The sequence below is a fragment of the Lolium perenne genome, chromosome 6 (genome assembly GCF_019359855.2).
Source record: "Lolium perenne isolate Kyuss_39 chromosome 6, Kyuss_2.0, whole genome shotgun sequence".
In the NCBI taxonomy this organism is placed as follows: Eukaryota; Viridiplantae; Streptophyta; class Magnoliopsida; order Poales; family Poaceae; genus Lolium; species Lolium perenne.
The window spans coordinates 240,952,148-240,976,268 of NC_067249.2; the positions used below are offsets into that span (position 1 = coordinate 240,952,148).

Below are 24,121 nucleotides of genomic sequence, written 5' to 3' on the forward strand. Positions count from 1 at the left end.
GATTAACCACATAGCTACAGCGAAGCCCTCAGCCTCAGGGGTGAATTACTCCCTCCTCATCATGGGGGCAGCGATGGCGGTGAAGATGGCGGTGAAGACGGCGGTGGAGATGGCTCCGGGGGCAATTCCCCGTCCGGCAGGGTGCCGGAACAGAGAGTTCTGTCCCCCGAATTGGAGTTTCGCGATGGCGGCGGCGCCCGGAGTCTTTACGGAGTTTCGTCAATTGGTATCAAAGTTTTAGGTCACGACGGCTTAAATAGGCGAAGAATCGGAGTCGGGGGGTCTCTGGGGGGCCCACACTATAGGGGGGCGCGGCCCCCCCCCCTGGCCGCGCCGGGGTGTGGTGTGGGGCCCCCAGGGCTCCCCTCTGGTCCTTCCCGGGTGTTCTGGATGCTTCCGATGAAAATAGGAACTTGGGCGTTGATTTCGTCCGATTCCGAGAATATTTCGTTACTAGGATTTCTGAAACCAAAAACAGCAGAAAACAAAGAATCGGCCTCTCGGCATCTCGTCAATAGGTTAGTTCCTAAAACGCATAAAAATGATATAAAGTGTGAACAAAACATGTTGGTATTGTCATAAAACAAGCATGGAACATCGGAAATTATAGATACGTTGGAGACGTATCAGCATCCCCAAGCTTAGTTCCTACTCGTCCTCGAGTAGGTAAACGATAAAAGATAATTTCTGAGGTGACATGCTACCAACATAATCTTAATCATACCATTGTAAAGCATATGAGATGAATGCAGCGATTCGAAACAATGTAAATGCAATGAGTAAACAATTGAATCATATAACAAAGACTTTTCATGAATAGTACTTTTGAGACAAGCATCAATAAGTCTTGCATAAGAGTTACTCATAAAGCAATAAATTCATAGTAGAGACAATGAAGCAACACTATGGAAGATTAAGTTTCAGCGGTTGCTTTCAACTTGTAACAGGTATATCTCATGGATAGTTGTCAATGCAAAGCAATATAACAAATGCAATAAGCAAGTATGTAAGAATCAATGCACAGTTCACACAAATGTTTGCTTCTTGAGGTAGAGAGAGATAGGTGAACTGACTCAACAATAAAAGTAAAAGAATGGTCCTTCAAAGAGGAAAGCATCGATTGCTATATTTGTGCTAGAGCTTTTATTTTGAAAACATGAAACAATTTTGTCAACGGTAGTAATAAAGCATATGTATCATGTAAATTATATCTTACAAGTTGCAAGCCTCATGCATAGTATACTAATAGTGCCCGCACCTTGTCCTAATTAGCTTGGACTACCGGATCATCACAATGCACATGTTTTAACCAAGTGTCACAAAGGGGTACCTCTATGCCGCCTGTACAAAGGTCTAAGGAGAAAGCTCGCATTGGATTTCTCGCTATTGATTATTCTCAACTTAGACATCCATACCGGGACAACATAGACAACAGATAATGGACTCCTCTTTTATGCATAAGCATGTAACAACAATTAATAATTTTCTCATTTGAGATTTGAGGATTGTTGTCCAAAACTGAAACTTCCACCATGGATCATGGCTTTAGTTAGCGGCCCAATGTTCTTCTCTAACATATGCATGCTTAACCATAAGGTGGTAGATCTCTCTTACTTCAGACAAGACGGACATGCATAGCAACTCACATGAAATTCAACAATGAATAGTTGATGGCGTCCCCAGTGAACATGGTTATCGCACAACAAGCAACTTAATAAGAGATAAAGTGCATAATTACATATTCAATACCACAATAGTTTTTAAGCTATTTGTCCCATGAGCTATATATTGCAAAGGTGAATGATGGAATTTTAAAGGTAGCACTCAAGCAATTTACTTTGGAATGGCGGGAAAATACCATGTAGTAGGTAGGTATGGTGGACACAAATGGCATAGTGGTTGGCTCAAGTATTTGGATGCATGAGAAGTATTCCCTCTCGATACAAGGTTTAGGCTAGCAAGGTTGTTTGAAGCAAACACAAGCACGAACTAGTACAGCAAAACTCACATAAAAGACATATTACAAGCATTATAAAACTATACATTGTCTTCCTTGTTGTTCAAACATCTTACTAGAAAATATCTAGACTCTAGAGAAACCACTCATGCAAACCCAAATTTTAACAAGCTCTATGTATTTCCTCACTAATGGGTGCAAGGTATATGATGCAAGAGCTTAAACAAGAGCACAACAATTGCCAAGTATCACATTATTCAAGACATCACACCAATTTCTACATGTAGCATTTTCCAATTCCAACCATATAATAATTTAACGAAGCGATTTCAACCTTCGCCATGAATATTATGAGCTAAGAACACATGTGTTCATACGAACCAGCGGAGCGTGTCTCTCTCCCACACAAGCATTTATTCAAACACAAACAAAAATAAAAGCAATACAGACGCTCCAAGTAAAGCACATAAGATGTGACCGAATAAAAATATAGTTTCAAGAGAAGGAACCTGATAATTTGTCGATGAAGAAGGGGATGCCTTGGACATCCCCAAGCTTAGACGCTTGAGTCTTCTTGATATATGCAGGGGTGAACCACCGGACCGGGGCATCCCCAAGCTTAGACTTTTCACTCTTCTTGATCATAGTATATCATCCTCCTCTCTTGACCCTTGAAAACTTCCTTCACACCAAACTCGAAACAACTCATTAGAGGGTTAGTGCACAATAAAAATTAACATATTCAGAGGTGACACAATCATTCTTAACACTTCTGGACATTGCATAATGCTACTGGACATTAGTGGATCAAAGAAATTCATCCAACATAGCAAAAGAGGCAATGCGAAATAAAAGGCAGAATCTGTCAAAACAGAACAGTTCGTATTGACGAATTTTAAAATGGCACCAGACTTGCTCAAATGAAAATGCTCAAATTGAATGAAAGTTGCGTACATATCTGAGGATCATGCACGTAAATTGGCTTAATTTTCTGAGCTACCTACAGGGAGGTGGACCCAGATTCGTGACAGCAAAGAAATCTGGAACTGCGCAGTAATCCAAATCTAGTACTTACTTTTCTATCAACGGCTTTACTTGGCACAACAAAACACAAAACTAAGATAAGGAGAGGTTGCTACAGTAGTAAACAACTTCCAAGACACAAATATAAAACAAAGTACTGTAGCAAAATAACACATGGGTTATCTTCCAAGAAGTTCTTTCTTTATAGCCATTAAGATGGGCTCAGTAGTTTTAATGATGCACTCGCGAGAAATAGTATTTGAAGCAAAAGAGAGCATCAAGAAGCAAATACAAAACATACTTAAGTCTAACATGCTTCCTATGCATAGGAATCTTGTAAATAAACAAGTTCATGAAAAGCAAAGTAACAAGCATAGGAAGATAAAACAAGTATAGCTTCAAAAATTTCAGCACATAGAGAGGTGTTTTAGTAACATGAAAATTTCTACAACCATATTTTCCTCTCTCATAGTAACTTTCAGTAGTATCATGAGCAAACTCAACAATATAACTATCACATAAAGCATTCTTATCATGAGTCTCATGCATAAAATTATTACTACCCACATAAGCATAATCAATTTTATTAGTTGTAGTGGGAGCAAATTCAACAAAGTAGCTATCATTATTATTCTCATCATGTGTAGGAGGCATAGTATAATCACAACAAAATGTACTCTCCATAGTAGGTGGCACCAAAAGACCACTATCATTATAATCATCATAAATAGGAGGCAAGGTATCATCAAAGAAAATTTTCTCCTCAATGCTTGGGGGACTAAAAATATCATGCTCATCAAAGCCAGCTTCCCCAAGCTTAGAATTTTCCATATCATTAGCAACAATGGTGTTCAAAGCGTTCATACTAATATCATTGCTACTAGCATGCAAATAAGATTCCATGGGTTTTTTAATTTTCGCATTAAACCATTCATGTCTTGACTCAGGAAATAGAATAAAAAGCTCACAGATGTTGTCCATTATGCCTTACTAGTGTAAACAAGAAACAAAAAGATGCAATTGCGGGATCTAAAGGAAATAGCTTCGAGCACAAACACAATGGCGCCGAGAAAAGTACTTTACCTGGAACCGGAGTATGAGTGCCTTTTACCTTTCCTCCCGGCAACGGCGCCGAGAAAAGTGCTTGATGTCTACGTTCCCCTCCTTTCTCGTAGACAGTGTTGGGCCTCCAAGAGCAGAGGTTTGTAGAACAGCTGACAAGTTTTCCCTTAAGTGGATCACCCAAGGTTTATCGAACTCAGGGAGGAAGAGGTCAAAGATATCCCTCTCATGCAACCCTGCAACCACAAAGCAAGAAGTCTCTTGTGTCCCCAACACACCTAATAGGTGCACTAGTTCGGCGAAGAGATAGTGAAATACAGGTGGTATGAATATATATGAGCAGTAGCAACGGTGCCAGAAAATAGCTTGCTGGCGTGTAGTTGATGGTGGTAGTATTGCAGCAGTAGTAACGCAAAGAAACAAGAAACAAGCAGTAGTAACTCAGCAGTATTTAGGAACAAGGCCTAGGGATTATACTTTCACTAGTGGACACTCTCAACATTGATCACATAACAGAATAGATAAATGCATACTCTACACTCTTGTTGGATGATGAACGCATTGCGTAGGATTACACGAACCCTCAATGCCGGAGTTAACAAGCTCCACAATTTGTTCATATTTAAGTAACCTTATAGTGTAAGATAGATCAACATAACCAGATAGATCACATCAATACCATCATAATGATAATTAACTCCACAATCTACAAGAGATCATGATCATAGCCTACGACAAGAACCACACGGTGCACACACTAGTCACCTTTACACACGTGCAGGAGGAATAGAACTACTTTAATAACATCACTAGAGTAGCACATAGATGAATTGTGATACAAAACTCATATGAATCTCAATCATGTAAAGCAGCTCATGAGATCATTGTATTGAAGTACATGGAGAGAGATTAACCACATAGCTACAGCGAAGCCCTCAGCCTCAGGGGTGAATTACTCCCTCCTCATCATGGGGGCAGCGATGGCGGTGAAGATGGCGGTGAAGACGGCGGTGGAGATGGCTCCGGGGGCAATTCCCCGTCCGGCAGGGTGCCGGAACAGAGAGTTCTGTCCCCCGAATTGGAGTTTCGCGATGGCGGCGGCGCCCCTGGAGTCTTTCTGGAGTTTCGTCAATTGGTATCAAAGTTTTAGGTCACGACGGCTTAAATAGGCGAAGAATCGGAGTCGGGGGGTCTCTGGGGGGCCCACACTATAGGGGGGCGCGGCCCCCCCCCCTGGCCGCGCCGGGGTGTGGTGTGGGGCCCCTGTGGCCCCCCTCTGATCCTTCCCGGGTGTTCTGGATGCTTCCGATGAAAATAGGAACTTGGGCGTTGATTTCGTCCGATTCCGAGAATATTTCGTTACTAGGATTTCTGAAACCAAAAACAGCAGAAAACAAGAATCGGCCTCTCGGCATCTCGTCAATAGGTTAGTTCCGGAAAACGCATAAAAATGATATAAAGTGTGAACAAAACATGTTGGTATTGTCATAAAACAAGCATGGAACATCGGAAATTATAGATACGTTGGAGACGTATCAGCATCCCCAAGCTTAGTTCCTACTCGTCCTCGAGTAGGTAAACGATAAAAGATAATTTCTGAGGTGACATGCTACCAACATAATCTTAATCATACCATTGTAAAGCATATGAGATGAATGCAGCGATTCGAAACAATGTAAATGCAATGAGTAAACAATTGAATCATATAACAAAGACTTTTCATGAATAGTACTTTTGAGACAAGCATCAATAAGTCTTGCATAAGAGTTACTCATAAAGCAATAAATTCATAGTAGAGACAATGAAGCAACACTATGGAAGATTAAGTTTCAGCGGTTGCTTTCAACTTGTAACAGGTATATCTCATGGATAGTTGTCAATGCAAAGCAATATAACAAATGCAATAAGCAAGTATGTAAGAATCAATGCACAGTTCACACAAATGTTTGCTTCTTGAGGTAGAGAGAGATAGGTGAACTGACTCAACAATAAAAGTAAAAGAATGGTCCTTCAAAGAGGAAAGCATCGATTGCTATATTTGTGCTAGAGCTTTTATTTTGAAAACATGAAACAATTTTGTCAACGGTAGTAATAAAGCATATGTATCATGTAAATTATATCTTACAAGTTGCAAGCCTCATGCATAGTATACTAATAGTGCCCGCACCTTGTCCTAATTAGCTTGGACTACCGGATCATCACAATGCACATGTTTTAACCAAGTGTCACAAAGGGGTACCTCTATGCCGCCTGTACAAAGGTCTAAGGAGAAAGCTCGCATTGGATTTCTCGCTATTGATTATTCTCAACTTAGACATCCATACCGGGACAACATAGACAACAGATAATGGACTCCTCTTTTATGCATAAGCATGTAACAACAATTAATAATTTTCTCATTTGAGATTTGAGGATTGTTGTCCAAAACTGAAACTTCCACCATGGATCATGGCTTTAGTTAGCGGCCCAATGTTCTTCTCTAACATATGCATGCTTAACCATAAGGTGGTAGATCTCTCTTACTTCAGACAAGACGGACATGCATAGCAACTCACATGAAATTCAACAATGAATAGTTGATGGCGTCCCCGATGAACATGGTTATCGCACAACAAGCAACTTAATAAGAGATAAAGTGCATAATTACATATTCAATACCACAATAGTTTTTAAGCTATTTGTCCCATGAGCTATATATTGCAAAGGTGAATGATGGAATTTTAAACGTAGCACTCAAGCAATTTACTTTGGAATGGCGGGAAAATACCATGTAGTAGGTAGGTATGGTGGACACAAATGGCATAGTGGTTGGCTCAAGTATTTGGATGCATGAGAAGTATTCCCTCTCGATACAAGGTTTAGGCTAGCAAGGTTGTTTGAAGCAAACACAAGCACGAACTAGTACAGCAAAACTCACATAAAAGACATATTACAAGCATTATAAAACTATACATTGTCTTCCTTGTTGTTCAAACATCTTACTAGAAAATATCTAGACTCTAGAGAAACCACTCATGCAAACCCAAATTTTAACAAGCTCTATGTATTTCCTCACTAATGGGTGCAAGGTATATGATGCAAGAGCTTAAACAAGAGCACAACAATTGCCAAGTATCACATTATTCAAGACATCACACCAATTTCTACATGTAGCATTTTCCAATTCCAACCATATAATAATTTAACGAAGCAGTTTCAACCTTCGCCATGAATATTATGAGCTAAGAACACATGTGTTCATACGAACCAGCGGAGCGTGTCTCTCTCCCACACAAGCATTTATTCAAACACAAACAAAAATAAAAGCAATACAGACGCTCCAAGTAAAGCACATAAGATGTGACCGAATAAAAATATAGTTTCAAGAGAAGGAACCTGATAATTTGTCGATGAAGAAGGGGATGCCTTGGACATCCCCAAGCTTAGACGCTTGAGTCTTCTTGATATATGCAGGGGTGAACCACCGGACCGGGGCATCCCCAAGCTTAGACTTTTCACTCTTCTTGATCATAGTATATCATCCTCCTCTCTTGACCCTTGAAAACTTCCTTCACACCAAACTCGAAACAACTCATTAGAGGGTTAGTGCACAATAAAAATTAACATATTCAGAGGTGACACAATCATTCTTAACACTTCTGGACATTGCATAATGCTACTGGACATTAGTGGATCAAAGAAATTCATCCAACATAGCAAAAGAGGCAATGCGAAATAAAAGGCAGAATCTGTCAAAACAGAACAGTTCGTATTGACGAATTTTAAAATGGCACCAGACTTGCTCAAATGAAAATGCTCAAATTGAATGAAAGTTGCGTACATATCTGAGGATCATGCACGTAAATTGGCTTAATTTTCTGAGCTACCTACAGGGAGGTGGACCCAGATTCGTGACAGCAAAGAAATCTGGAACTGCGCAGTAATCCAAATCTAGTACTTACTTTTCTATCAACGGCTTTACTTGGCACAACAAAACACAAAACTAAGATAAGGAGAGGTTGCTACAGTAGTAAACAACTTCCAAGACACAAATATAAAACAAAGTACTGTAGCAAAATAACACATGGGTTATCTTCCAAGAAGTTCTTTCTTTATAGCCATTAAGATGGGCTCAGTAGTTTTAATGATGCACTCGCGAGAAATAGTATTTGAAGCAAAAGAGAGCATCAAGAAGCAAATACAAAACATACTTAAGTCTAACATGCTTCCTATGCATAGGAATCTTGTAAATAAACAAGTTCATGAAAAGCAAAGTAACAAGCATAGGAAGATAAAACAAGTATAGCTTCAAAAATTTCAGCACATAGAGAGGTGTTTTAGTAACATGAAAATTTCTACAACCATATTTTCCTCTCTCATAGTAACTTTCAGTAGTATCATGAGCAAACTCAACAATATAACTATCACATAAAGCATTCTTATCATGAGTCTCATGCATAAAATTATTACTACCCACATAAGCATAATCAATTTTATTAGTTGTAGTGGGAGCAAATTCAACAAAGTAGCTATCATTATTATTCTCATCATGTGTAGGAGGCATAGTATAATCACAACAAAATGTACTCTCCATAGTAGGTGGCACCAAAAGACCACTATCATTATAATCATCATAAATAGGAGGCAAGGTATCATCAAAGAAAATTTTCTCCTCAATGCTTGGGGGACTAAAAATATCATGCTCATCAAAGCCAGCTTCCCCAAGCTTAGAATTTTCCATATCATTAGCAACAATGGTGTTCAAAGCGTTCATACTAATATCATTGCTACTAGCATGCAAATAAGATTCCATGGGTTTTTTAATTTTCGCATTAAACCATTCATGTCTTGACTCAGGAAATAGAATAAAAAGCTCACAGATGTTGTCCATTATGCCTTACTAGTGTAAACAAGAAACAAAAAGATGCAATTGCAGGATCTAAAGGAAATAGCTTCGAGCACAAACACAATGGCGCCAGAAAAGTACTTTACCTGGAACCGGAGTATGAGTGCCTTTTACCTTTCCTCCCCGGCAACGGCGCCAGAAAAGTGCTTGATGTCTACGTTCCCCCTCCTTTCCTGTAGACAGTGTTGGGCCTCCAAGAGCAGAGGTTTGTAGAACAGCAGCAAGTTTTCCCTTAAGTGGATCACCCAAGGTTTATCGAACTCAGGGAGGAAGAGGTCAAAGATATCCCTCTCATGCAACCCTGCAACCACAAAGCAAGAAGTCTCTTGTGTCCCCAACACACCTAATAGGTGCACTAGTTCGGCGAAGAGATAGTGAAATACAGGTGGTATGAATATATATGAGCGGTAGCAACGGTGCTTTAAAATAGCTTGCTTTGGCGTGTAGTTGATGGTGGTAGTATTGCAGCGATAGTAACGCAAAGAAACAGTAAACAAGCAGTAGTAACTCAGCAGTATTTAGGAACAAGGCCTAGGGATTATACTTTCACTAGTGGACACTCTCAACATTGATCACATAACAGAATAGATAAATGCATACTCTACACTCTTGTTGGATGATGAACGCATTGCGTAGGATTACACGAACCCTCAATGCCGGAGTTAACAAGCTCCACAATTTGTTCATATTTAAGTAACCTTATAGTGTAAGATAGATCAACATAACCAGATAGATCACATCAATACCATCATAATGATAATTAACTCCACAATCTACAAGAGATCATGATCATAGCCTACGACAAGAACCACACGGTGCACACACTAGTCACCTTTACACACGTGCAGGAGGAATAGAACTACTTTAATAACATCACTAGAGTAGCACATAGATGAATTGTGATACAAAACTCATATGAATCTCAATCATGTAAAGCAGCTCATGAGATCATTGTATTGAAGTACATGGAGAGAGATTAACCACATAGCTACAGCGAAGCCCTCAGCCTCAGGGGTGAATTACTCCCTCCTCATCATGGGGGCAGCGATGGCGGTGAAGATGGCGGTGAAGACGGCGGTGGAGATGGCTCCGGGGGCAATTCCCCGTCCGGCAGGGTGCCGGAACAGAGAGTTCTGTCCCCCGAATTGGAGTTTCGCGATGGCGGCGGCGCCCCTGGAGTATTTCTGGAGTTTCGTCAATTGGTATCGAAGTTTTAGGTCACGACGGCTTAAATAGGCGAAGAATCGGAGTCGGATGGTCTCTGGGGGGCCCACACTATAGGGGGGCGTGCCCCCCCCCCCTGGCCGCGCCGGGGTGTGGTGTGGGGCCCCCAGGGCTCCCCTCTGGTCCTTCCCGGGTGTTCTGGATGCTTCCGATGAAAATAGGAACTTGGGCGTTGATTTCGTCCGATTCCGAGAATATTTCGTTACTAGGATTTCTGAAACCTAAAACAGCAGAAAACTGCTAATTGCCTATCGGCTTCTCGTCAATAGGTTAGTTCCGGAAAACGCATAAAAATGATATAAAGTGTGAACAAAACATGTTGGTATTGTCATAAAACAAGCATGGAACATCGGAAATTATAGATACGTTGGAGACGTATCATGCCGCGCCGGCGATGGACCTATACTACCGGCGCACAAAAAAAATTAGTGCGCCGGGGATAAAATTCGAAGAGATCTGGGTGAACAGTAAAAATTTGGGCACCTTATCCTCGGCGCACCTCTATGGTGGTGCGCCGGTGGTAGACAATTTACCACCAGCGCACCACCATAGAGGTGCGCCGGGGATAAGGTGCCCAAATTTTTCTCTCCACCCCCCCCGGAATCGCCTTTTCAGTTTTCGAAAAAATAATAGAAAATGATAGAAAATTCAAAAAATAAAATCCTTTGAAATGCCCATGTAATATGTGATCTAGTTTTAGTAAAAATTTGAAAATTTGAATTTCGATGTATTATGCAAAATGGCGTCATCTTTCGGTAAAACGGGATTTCTGGTTGCATACGACCTCCGATGAAAAACTTTTTTATATCAAAATCGATCTACTCGAAATTTCCTATTCGAATTCAACGGCCTACGGCCGTTTGGAGAAAAAATGGATTCGTCAAATTCAAAACAGAAACAGGACTTTTTTCAGATTTAAGATTTGGGTGAAAAAAAGAAAAAATTACCCCCGGCGCACCACCCTACTTGGTGCGCCGGCAGTAACCTAGGCTATATATGCCAAACCAACCCGGTGCACCTTCTCTCTCTTCCATTTCCCCCATCTTCTCTTTCACTTCTCCTCCTCCTCCTCTCTTCCTCCCTCCGGCGACCTTCTCTTCTCCCCTCTAATCCCTCCCTCCGGCGAGCACCTCCTTAAGCTACTCACCGGAGCACCTCCTCAAGCTACTCCCCGCAGCACCTCCTCAAGCTACTCCCCGCAGCACCTCATCAAGCTATCTGACCGGAGCACCTCCTCGAGCTACTCACCGGCGAGCACCTCCTCAAGCATCTCGCCGGCGAGCCCCTCCTCAAGCATCACCTCCTCTCACCCATGGTCCAGCCACCTCCTCTCACCCCGACGATCACCGACGACCACACCGGAAACCACTTCCTCTTTGCAAGCAGATGACCACGGTGGCGGCGGTACATCTCCAAGGCACGACCTAGAACTTGACCTACGACTTAGAACACGACCGACCTAGATCTAGATCTAGATCTAGATCTAGATCTGCTTTTTTTTGAATCCTGGAAAACATACCGCCGGCGCACTAGGCTGGTGCGCCGGTGATAAATCGAGTTACCGCCGGCGAACAAGATGGTGCGCCGGCAATAAGCCTTTACCACCGGCCCGTTCGCACCGGCGGGCTCGTGGTGCGCCGGCAATGGGCCTTTTAGGTGCGCCGGCAATGGGCCTTTTCCTAGTAGTGACATATCCAATACACAATACATATGGTATATGTATAGATAGAGGAGAGAAAACCTATTACATTGTCTAACAGGAGGTACCCTCTCGCATGCTTGTGTTGAGTTGAGAGCCGGTGACAAGTCCACGGGATACTCGCACCGATGGGGAGAAGATGCCACTTCATTGCTCATTGTGTGCTCGCGGTTAAGTTATGTGATGATGTTCACATCAAAACTGCGCATGTGATGTCAATGAGTCGGACGATTGGTGTTTTGCAGCAGTGTGCTATTACTTCTACGAGTACATGATTGCTTCAACATGATTTTTTTATTCTCTATTTTTTCGGTTGTGTGCATCTTTAATGTCTAGAATATCTAGTCATTATGTTGTTGGGTGTGATTGATATTGTCTTGATATTAATATATTTCCTTTATCGAGAAAAAAAATCTGACCCATCTTGTTTTATGTGCAGTGACATTGAAACTGCTAGTAGATATTTTTGTTCTTTGAGTGCCATGTCATTCAAGTATGTTGGTCAACTATTCCTGATTGCCTGGTCGTAACATTACTTTTCTTTGCATACAACAACACGGTAGCTAACACATTGATATCCAAGACATGGTTAGTTGATGTTTATCGATAAGTAAACCATACAATATAAATGGAGTAAACCACAACAAGACGGTTAACAAACATAATTGAGCATCACTTGTGTTTCTAAAATGTGATAAATAAGGAATCACTCACATACCTATTAATCACTCCGAAGTTATAGCAAACAGTGAGATAGTTGGGGAACCATTAACAAAAGTAATCGAGCATCATAGGTGTAGCAAGAGATAGAGTAACGGTGTCGGTCTTGGTCGAACAGAGCTGAAGAGGTAATTGCATGGGCCAGGTTTGTTTGATGTTAGCTAAGGATTGATGATTTATGAGACCATCCTTGATGGAGTAGTACTACTTCCATGTGCACGTACTGATCATATATGCATGTTGTGTGAAATGTATTTCGGATGTGCAAGACGTGACACTCCATCCACATTTCGCTACACAAGTCCTAGCTTATAGATATCCCTCCTCACACACCTTCCCGAGCTCTACGTTCTAGCTAAGTTCTTCTTTCTTTCTCCTTGCATCGCACAACTGCTATAGTTGAGCTAAGTGATCTTCCTAGCTAAGTTACATTTTTCATTAATATACAAGCAAATCTCTATCCCCTCACCTTGTATCCATCTTATGCCTAGTGTTGCTTCTCCATCGTCTAATACTCTCCCTGAAACCTGAAGAAGAGTGTAAATCAGGAGATCGGGGCCTCATGGTCATGCATGGTATCTTATTTATCAATAAGGGAGAACCGTTTCGAGGCCCTAGGCTGCTAGGCATGGGAGCTATGGGGAAAGGAAGTCTCACAGGAGGCATTGAGTTTTGTACGAACCGTAACTCTTGGTGATATGTTTCTGGGGCGCAAAGATGTGGGGGAGTGCACTTCTGTGCCGTGGCATCTAGTTCATCTGATTAGACTTCTGGTCACACGCTTGTGATGTATTAACTGTCCAGCAATTACTCCACTAATACGTGGTTTACATGATAAAAAAATACAGTTTGGTACGTGCAAGTACTAATTGAATTGTGCCATTTATATGGCCAATTAGCTATGCAGACTGTAATCTTATTTGACTTCCAAAGTCCTCAGGATTCACTAAGATCATTCATAATCCAGCTTATATGATAGTACTACACAACAAACTGGTCCGGCGAAGCACCCTTATTACCAGCTTGGTTTCTTTGTCCATCATCAGTTTTCGAGGTATTTGGCATGTACATACTGATGATGTACATGCTGTGCCTCCCAAAGTGTAGGTGTTTTAGTGGTGGTTGACTCACAATCGAGTGCCGGCTAGGGATGCTCTGGTGAAAATACAAGTAGACAATGCATATCTGATCTGTCCTGTTTAATGTGCAATGACAACGAAAATTTGAGACTTTTGTCTTTTTAATGCCTTGCCATTCAAATAGTATGGTTAAGCAGGGATAAGCTGGTTAAAGAACATGCAGAAAACATCTATCTGAGCCATCTTCTCAGACAAAATCTATCTGATCCACCTTGTTTGATGTGCAGTGACATGGAAACCTGTTTAATGTGCAATGACATTGAAATTGACAGTATATATTTTTGTTCTTCGAGTGCCATGGATTGTTCTTTGAGTGCCGTGTCATTCCAATATATTGGTTAACTATTCCTGATTGCCTGGACGTAAATACTGGTGCTGACTATGAATTTGTGTCTCAGATGGTGCTTTCTCTTTTTCACTCGAAAGCTGGAGTAGGTGTGATGGCACCCTTTTTTATTATCTAGTAAGGGACAATATTGGTTACAAAAAAAAACCTAGTAAAGGAAAATATCAGTTAAACATTTTTCTCAATTATATCCATAAAGGGGGTCTTTACCATATAAGCAATGAACATCAATCGAGAATCCAATGCCACGGTACATTACAACATAGCGGCACAAGCCGAGCGAAACTAATGCGGTAGCATCTACTGACGTTTTACACGCCATGATCTCTTACAGGCATACGAGGCAGCCTTCCACGAGGCAATCGCCTCTATATAATACCATCCGGCGCCAGCGGTCCGCTTGCTGGCTGCAATACTAGTGATCCTTGATACGGTCTGGACATCAAGGAGCAGCCAAATCACATCAACCGTTAAGATACAGTATACTGCTGCGGACTCGGCATCTCGTCCTCAGATGAAACATCGTGCTTCGACGACAGTTTCTGCTTCTGCCCGTTCCTTCTCCCGCTAGCGTTCGCGCCTCGCGCCTTTGGCGCTTGCTTGGCGTCGCTCTTCTGCAGAAAGATGACATGGAATGATCAGCTCGGAAATGATTCACACACATACTGATTAGCACTCCACGCGTATCAGTGAACCTCAATACAGAGACCTATGTGAAGGGATTATACAAACACAATTTTTCTGTCCCATATGGTTACTAAACCATCAGGACATCCAGGATCAACTGTTGCATGCCGCTGTACACCACAGCAAGTTGAGCATCAGCCAATTCAACCGGCACCGCTACTTTGAAGATTCTTAAAAGAACAATAGCAAAGTATAGAATATCAGATAATATACACGGCCTGATCATGAAGCATTCAATTGGTTGGCAATTTAAGGTAGGAGGAACAAAGTGTGTTCTGATGACAACAACAGCACCAGACAACATATAAGAACTGAAAAAAAGGCGGAAATTGTAAAGTAAAACTGGCATGTGGGCTCCATCTATCTGTTGAGTTCTAGCTATGATCTCATTGAAACCTTGCAATTTCCGTAAAGCACATACTACCTCCGTACGTGTTTAATCGACGCGGAACTGAGCTACTACCTATGCAATTTCGCGTCAATTTATTCAGACCGGAGGGAGTAGAACATAAGACAAGTCACGTCGTCAATACAAAAAGTCCATCCATAATAACCAATTAACCTATGAGAGGAAAGTAGCACAGCGGACTGTTCTACCATGTGAGCCACACCAAAGATAGTGATGTATCCATTCAGAAGGCCCTATCCAGAAACCTCATACCTGATAAGCAAGCCCTCATGCAAAGAATACATCCAGTGGTGGAGCTAGATTTTATCACTTGGTTGGTGGTCCATCCAATGCAAAAGTTTCAGCGGGACCCTCAACATTTATTTTGGGCAGAACATTTTACCATTTATGACAATGGAATTCCTAAATTGCTTAGACAAGAACATCTAGTGGATGCTGCAAGCTGGGACCCTTTAGTCCCCTTTCACCATCCAATGCAGGTAACTTGCACGAGGCCAAAAGGTCGCTACCTAGAACACACCCTTTCTTGGATGAATGGCTAGTCATGTTGAACGATGGAAAAGGTACTCAAAAGTAGGCAAAAGGACCATTACAAACCACCTATCTATCCCACAGCATACAAACTTGTGATTGGGTATCAGATGCTTAATTCATTCGCAAAAAAATGCTTAATTATTAAGCAAAAAAAGTACGCTTTAAGGAGAAAAAGCTACCTAAGGGAGCGCCAGATGCTAGATCTTGTTAATCTTTACTTAACCAGCCTATTCTTACCAGACAACTATTGCTTTTTAAGCTAAGTGCAAGCATCTCATAGCATGGATTGTAAACACAGCCCATAAACAACAATTTTAAATCTTGCTCACGGATTAGATCATTATATCTCCTATTGAAGATGTCCCTACAACATACAGGCATCATGCATGGACCACTGCATGACCGTCATCAACAATAAACATCATCAACAAAATCAGATGACAGTAGCTACATAATGATGGTCCCAACTTGGTGCATAATCAGTTAATCACCAACTCAAAAATGAATAGAAACTCGCAAGATACTTACCCCAAAACAAAACTCAGGTTGGGCATGACCCGCCCCCACATCACCAGCTCTTGGAGGCTTCCCAGAGCCCATTGCTGACGAGCCACGCTTGTTAATGCCGTTACATGATGGTACATCTACCTCCGTAGCTAACGGAGGTGGCGGAGATGGTGACGACGAAGGAGAGGTCGAGGATGTTCGAGTCTGTCTTTGAAATGGGTCAAACTGATCCTTGGCAGAACCATTACAGAATCCCGAGTCAATATCAGACTGGAACATGTCCACAAATAGCTGCTGGAGCTCCTCAAAGCTCTCCTGCCTCTGCAAATCCAATGGTCCATTGTTATTGCCATATTTTATCTTGTATAAATGGAGTCCTGGGAAAAATAGGTGGTTTTCTGGTTCGATTCTAGAACACAGAACAAACAATATTAAGCGAAAACTATGCAACAGTAACTTGAATCTATAGTATTCTTTCACGTAAATGATAAATCAAAGCAAGCCTTTGATGACTTTGCATTCATATTGGACAACTGTTACGTTATGCAGAATTATGAACAAGAAAAAATTGTACGCATACCATATAGTTATGTTGTGGTATCATGTACATAAATAACTCAAAAACTTCAACTCGATGCTTAGATCACAACTTTGCAACAAAAATTCAAAAACCCATATCCCTAAGTGCCAACATTTTTTTCATAATAGCAAAAAAATCCACACAAACAAACGTGGACACCTGATAGAACAAACAAATCATCATGGAGGTTCTGAGAACCACAAAAGCAGAAGAGGTGCTTAATGTATACTCAGATAAGCGCTCACACTGGCCAGCCCTTGCATTGGGTTAGCTTCAGCCCAAACATAGAAAATTATTTTTTCATCCATATTAGGATACATGTTACATCAACTGAACAGACAAAATGGTGGTTGGCGGAATATGGTCATAATAACAGTGTCAAAACCTAACATAAAAGATATACTGACAACACATACTAACTATAATTCCCTACAATATACAAACCAGACCATGCACATGACAACAAACAAGCGCCAAGCAACACTTTCGCATACAATCAACGCCGAAAGCAGCTACGAGCTACGCTACGAGTGTGGTACTAGTGTGCAAGCACTCTGCTAGATCCCATGTCAATCATCTAAATCAGGGGCCCTGGTGCTATCGGTTCTTACCGTTGGCCGCGTCTGGTTCATCATATGAGCCATCTCACCGAGAAAGTCCCCCATCCCCTGCAACTGCAACAATAACAGAAAACGTCAACCCCCCTATAAACAATACTGACGATGAACATGATTACAATGCGCAATTCTTACACTGTCTTCATCCTCTTCTTCTTCATAGACGCCAACGTCGTAAAGGAACCGCTTGTTGGCATCAGAGAGGACTGCACAAGAACAGCAATGGGATCGGAGCACGAGGGCTCCATGTGATAAGTTCACCTACTAGCTTGATAGATCGGCATGGTGGGTTAATTGCTGATTTTTGAAACGAGGCAAATAATTTCCATTTTCATTAATTAAGAAGAGGGTTGCCCGGTTAATTTAAGGAAACCGGGGTGAAAACCGGTTATGGTGGGTTAGTTGTTGTTATTGTAGCATGTAGAGAGTGATGTGGAGCTGGATTGCAAAAATATAAAAGTGGGGGAATAGGTGGATATTGAGGTAAGGAAGATTAAGACCGGAATATGCGCCCTGGATCTGCTGGAACTTCTCCTTGGCTTCCACCATGTGCTTGGTGCTGCTGGAGGAGGAGCATCTGTCCGGATGCCATTTCTGCAACAAGTTGCACCGCGAATTCAGATAAATTCGTAGAAAAGAAAAAAGAGCATCGTAACAGTCGGAGCAGAGGAAAACAAAGCATGGTGAGAAGTGGAAAAGAGCAAAACAGAACATGGCCAGAATTACTAGATCAGAGAAAAACAATGTTCGACTATTACGGACATGACGGGACAATGAAATACGTATTAGATAATTGGTTACAGGCATGGGAGATTGCAGATCGGAAATCACTGGCTAATCCCAGATCAGCAAAAAAGATCACAAGGTTGTGGAAAAGAAAAAGGCAGGGGCGAGCACTGTAGCGCTGTCAGCTGCTGCCAGATACGAACTTTGGCGCCAACCTCTGTCTCCGAGCTCCAGATCAGCGATTGAAAAAACCAAAATTAAATCCTAATAACAGGGTGCGAGGACCAATCCATGGCCGTACCCCCGATTCCCCGGTCAAGAACAGGGGCACGTCGCAGATGCAGATGAAATTTTCAAGAAACGTAAACGCCGGTCGGGAGAGGAGGAGGGGGGAGCCCGTGTAATTGCTCACCATAGCGAGCTTCCGGTACGCGCCCTTGAGGTCGGCGTCGGAGCACTCCTTCTTGAGCCCCAGCACGGCGTACAGATCGCCGCCGGCGCCGGCCGCCGGCTCCCCGCCGCACCTGTCGCCGCCGCTGGCCATGTGGCTGTACGTGCGCACGCCTCCTGCGAGGATGCTCGACGGGGCGGTGGCGGCGCGCGGAGAGGCGCAGGGGGAAGGGAGGAGGAGGAGGAGCGGAGGAGGGAGGTGGCTCCTGTTGTTTGGTTTGCCCCTCTCTCTCTCTCGGCTCAGGTCGCTCGCCTCCACGCACTGCCCGCTGTGGAAGCCTCTGGAAGGACTGCCATGATGGCCACTTGCCTTTTTAATATTTCTCTTTTTCTGCATGCCAACTTTTCTCCTGGTTTTGTTTTGTTTTTACGTGTTCTGCCGCGCGTTGGCGGGTTGCGAGTATTTATATACTTCTACTATTGCTATTCTTTTCGCAATACAATTATATTTGTATGGTGTGCTTTTCATAAATAGTGTACTTTTCCCAGTATGAATTAGGGGGAACTCTTCCACAGATTAATATGGTGAGGCTTTGACAAATTTTATGTTATAACGTTTTCAGCCAAGTGTGCACTGGGCGTATATTTCTCTCGTGGGGTTAGACACACCGAAAACGGGCCATTTCAAATTGCAAGGTGGCAAGCTTTGCCTCCGTGCTAGAACGGTTTATTTTCATATTTATATGTGCATCTTTGAACCATCCTAGTCTCGCGTAGAGTGTGTTTCCTAACAATTCTTAGCTTAGAAATTGAAATGGCGAGTATAATCACCAGCTTTCCATCGGTTGAAAGAGATAGTTGACAAGTGAGGAAATTTAGTTGCTAGTGGAGTAGTTATATAAAAAAAGGACAACAAAACAATTGTGTTTTTTAATTTTCCGCCAAGACATTCCATGTTTTTTAAACTCATAATCAGGTTATTAGTGACATTAGTCAGAGATACCACGATTACATTAGCTAGGGTTTTTTGGACCCTTGGGGGGTCTTTCATAGATGGTGCAGAAACAGTGTCATATGGATTCATTTTAGTTTTTTTAAATCTTAAACAATGTACTGGAGTACTTATTTTCTGTTATTTGCAAGATAATGAATCAGGCCTATTAAGAAATATAGTAAGGAAACTTAAAGGAGCATAGATACAATACATATAATGAGGCATAGCAAGGCTAACACCTTCAATTGGAGAAGCCCAAGACCTCGTGATTTTGAGATGTTGAAGACCTCTTAGATGGATGGCCATGTAAGGTATCTAACAAAGAAAACTATGAGATGCGGCGGTCATGTGGTGGCACAAGACACAAAAAGTGAGGAGAACTAACACACAATGTTAAAGTAAAAGCCATTACCGGAGATGGAAACCGAGGTTTGTTGAGTTGCATAGATGAGGCACAATAAATCCGATATTGATTGCCTCACGCAAAGAAACTTGTACAAGTGGAAGATGCACATCGAAGGAAGTGCGAGAGGCACATCGAAGAAGAGATAATGACCAAGATTTATCATGCATGCTCTCTCTCCCTCCCTCTCTATCTCTCTCACATAAGGTAGCTCATCCCCACGCCTATCCAGGAAGCCTCTAGAAACACATGTGTTATGCGTACTTGCCTATTTAAATACCATGGAGCATTATTTTCCTATAAACTTTCTTCTAGAATTAAAGAAAACCATAGACGAGGTAGTTTTCACCAAGTTACACTGCCATGATCATATGACCACAGTATCGGGAATTTCATGATCCAAGTGAAATCGAATTGATATGATCAAAATATTTACTACTAACCTTCTTTTTTTTTGAAATAGGGAAACTCCCCTGCCTCTGCATCAATTGATGCATGCGGCGTTTACTACTAACCTTCTATAATAATGCTTATGATATTACATGTTATATGAATGTCACGTGCTCCTACTGGCAAGACTAAAATGCATGGAAGAAACATGGTTGTTGAATCACGTGGTATAAGTGAATGCTATAATAGACCTATTTAACATGAGAATAGGGATGTCATATGATTATCTCCACAAGTCTCCATGACACACAGCTGATCCCGACGAGTAGTAGAGCTCAGTCGTTGCTATCGTACATGATGTAGACACATTTAAACTTAGGTAGCTACTTACAATACTGTTGAAATTCAGAGCATTTTAGGACTTGGAAGCATCATGATTTTCTACTACGCTGATATAGGTTTGTACAAGAAGTAACATCACTAAGATGGTTAGCTACAGATGAACCTTCCTTCAAGCAAATGCCATATTGGTAGCGGATTTCATCGCCCTGGTACTATTAAGCTTCAAGTCACCATGGCTTGCATATCTGTGCATACTCCTCACTCTTTTCTTATACCATTTAAGATGGTTTTGGCAAGAAGCGATCACTTCAATTTCGTGTGTTGGCTGGATATGCTAGCCATAGTGGGTAGTATCATATAGTAGTATCATCCATATGATACTTGTGTATGATATTATCTCAATAATACATTGTATTATGAAGTAGTATCATTGTTTTAGTAGATTTATTGTTTTTTATAATTTCAATGCAAAATTATATACAAGTTTTAACTGACCTTAACTTCTTCTCGTAACATGCGCTATGATACGGTATCCACCTATGATACTCTAATTTTCTCACTCCTACTTAATTAGCTGCAACATCAACATTACTATTGGTCTGGCATGCATGATACTAGCTAAGATACTAGCACTATGGGTAGCCTTAGTAGAGTGTCACGCAAGGTGGCCAACAATATGTAGACTATAGGTTAGAAAATTTAAGGGGGCATCATTCCCAAAATAGTTCATATTAACCATAAAATTGAAGGCTTATGTAGAAAAAAAAGCACTAATCAAAGCATAGCCACTAAAAATAATATAAAGAAAATGAAAAACTACGCTACACATTTGTGCACAAGAACCGGATAGCAAAACTAGACTGGAAGTTTACTCCAACGTCCGAATAAATTTTCTAATATATTGAGATAATGAGATGTATCGCCACCAAGAAACCTAGATTCCCATATAACATTGTCCATTAGTTTCAGACATTAAACTTACACCAAAGTGAACATAGATCCAAGTTATAGGTTCCAACTAACTATGTGACGATTTATAAACTAAAGTAAAACCCACTTGATAATCTGAAGGACACTTGATCTGTTATACTCCTGTAAATGTGTAAGCATGTGAAACTTAAAACAATACCTCTGGTACATATGGTGTTGGTGTACCTACAATTAAGAGCAAACATGTATACATTGTTCTAAAAGGAAAGATACTAGAAAACAATTGCGGAAAGTTGATGCATTGAGGTGGTAAACTCGCTACCAAAACCGGTTTGCCTCCATTGAATCCGCAATAGCCCTTTACTCAAAAGCTAGGTGCTCATATGAGAGTGATCCTCTGCTTTATGGTCCATAGGGGCTATATAGTTAAAATATCATGAAAAACATAGCTATAAGCTTAGAAAAATGTAGAAAGTTAGACAAGTAGACACTATATGCATGTGAAAATTGGTGAAATAAGATCATTTATAAATAAAACAAAATATAAGCTATTTGTTTTACGTCTTTACCATAGGGAAATTCTCTACGGCGTAAAATTATATATATTATTTTAAAAAATGTTACAACCACAGCCAAAAGGTCAGCTTACATCAAGGGGCAGAAAGTATGTAATAAACCAACAAAAAATTATAGAAAATATAGATAATCTATTCAACAAGTGGTTGAATCTTAACTTCCTTCATTTTATATTTATGTAACAGGAGATCCATCCATGAAACGCAATACAATGGGCTACAACAAAAATGGCGATACCTGCCAAAATAAATATTAGTTTTCCAGGCGGGGCAGATACTAGTATTTCACTAGCTCGGCATCCAGAAGCTTCCCGGCCGGTGCACCACTTTTCTGACCGAGTCGTTTGGCTCGGAGTCCATCATCCACGTCGGTGGGCCTGGACTCAACTGTGGTCTCACTTTCTGCCCTTTTATTTGGTGAGGTTTCACTTCGTGCCATTTTATTTGATGACTGATGTAGACTCACTTTCTGTCCGTTCCGGAGTCTGTTTTATGTGCTACCGGAAAGGGATAAACTTCAGCACTTTTGTACCACTCTCTTTTCTCTTCTTCGTTCGTCACACCACGCGCCCAGCAATACCCAGGATAGAAAGTGGTTACTTTCTTTCGAGGACAAACATGCAAGTGTCTGTTTATTTAGGGAAACACAAGGAATTGGCTGCTTAGGAATTGGCTGAATCTTGGGTCTTCCCTTGGGTGAATCTGTTGCCCCCTCCCCTTCATGCTTCAGCCGTTCAGCAGCCCCACCTTGACACTCGGATGTTCGGAGCTGGCCTCTCTTTGCTTGCCAAGAAAGACTGAGTTTTTTTTTTACGAATTGCAAAGAAAATATAGTGCACAAATACACACCCTTGAATATATTATGGCGTAAATGATGGCACCGTCGTTCGTCATCGTCTTTACTGCAACTTCAATAGAAAACACATTGCACTATGCAGCTTACCGTGTAGCAACCCTTGTTTTCCTGGTTCAGTGATTATTACATTTAACTACGAAATTACACATGTGTGGTGCCCATGCCTATATATCTCGTACGCACTTGATATTCTCAAAAATATCTCTAATATGAGCATGATTTTTCAATAAGTTGCTATTTTATTATACCATGATCACGTAATCCTACTATCAGGAAGATCATGTTCCGAATCAAAAGGCTTTGTCAGAATATATGGCCATCCAGAGAAAGGAACTGAATTTTCTAATTATGGTTGATACAATCAATATCAATATATTTGTAATTTTGTATGGGAGCTTGTATATAGGAAGGAGGGAACTGAATTCAGTATATCTTAAATGAAAGCCATGTGCTCCTTATGGGGGGATTAAAATGCATGGTTGTTGCATCAAAATGATATCAAAAGTAAATGCTATGATACTCCTATTTAAATGTGAGAATACAAGGTTCATATTTACGATAGACAACCGGCATACATGAACAAGGATTATAGCTTGGCTGTTGCTAGTGTACACACATTCTGTTCTTAGCTAGAGTTGCTTTGAAATATTGTCGAAATCTATAAGGTATTGTAGGATTTGGAAGCATCAGGATCAGTCACCGCGTTGACCTTTGTTTGTACACGATGTAATATCAACGTGGTGGTTAGCAAGAGATGGATTATCCTTCAAGCTTTCACAGTTGAGGTAGTCTTTCAGATAAAGTCAGTAGTATGATTCTCCACTTCCACATGGTTTGCATGCTCCCGAGTCTGTTCTCTTGCTAGTGAACATCAGTAAGGAGCAGTACTGCTGTACTCTCTCATTTTCCTTTTGCGTCCAAGTGCAGTTTCTGTACTTTTGTAAGTAGCTGCCATGGTCGACCAAGGAAAGAAAGTGGCTGTTTTTTTCTAGTGAAACACAAAGTGTGTATTTCCAGGGAAAGAGAATGAGCTGGCTGCTTGGGAGTTGACTGAATCTTGGGCCTTCCCCTTGGTGAAGCCGCTGCCCTGTCCTTCAGGCTTCAGCCGTTCCGCAGCTCAACCTCA

The 24,121-nt window shown here is 41.3% G+C and overlaps 1 protein-coding gene across 1 annotated transcript; it reads right to left on the reverse strand.

Annotated features, from left to right (window-relative positions):
* Positions 1 to 14,219: 14,219 nt before the first annotated feature.
* On the reverse strand, positions 14,220 to 18,854 carry LOC127305692 (uncharacterized). The gene is made up of 6 exons (XM_051336204.1): positions 18,528 to 18,854; positions 17,890 to 17,983; positions 17,525 to 17,595; positions 17,384 to 17,446; positions 16,214 to 16,513; positions 14,220 to 14,669 (listed from the first exon to the last, which is right to left on the reverse strand). The coding sequence occupies exons 1-6, from the start codon at positions 18,657 to 18,659 to the stop codon at positions 14,526 to 14,528; spliced, it is 804 nt and encodes a 267-aa protein (XP_051192164.1). The 5' UTR covers positions 18,660 to 18,854; the 3' UTR covers positions 14,220 to 14,525.
* Positions 18,855 to 24,121: the final 5,267 nt, after the last annotated feature.

Excerpts from the sequence above, each read along its gene's own strand:
- LOC127305692 (XM_051336204.1), bottom strand. The coding sequence starts at position 18,659 with ATGGCCAGCGGCGGCGACAGGTGCGGCGGGGAGCCGGCGGCCGGCGCC. Across the intron at positions 17,596-17,889 it reads GATCCAGGGCGCATATTCCG|TCCTCTCTGATGCCAACAAG; the intron begins GTCTTAATCTTC and ends GTTCTTGTGCAG. Across the intron at positions 17,447-17,524 it reads AAGAAGAGGATGAAGACAGT|TTGCAGGGGATGGGGGACTT; the intron begins GTAAGAATTGCG and ends TTATTGTTGCAG.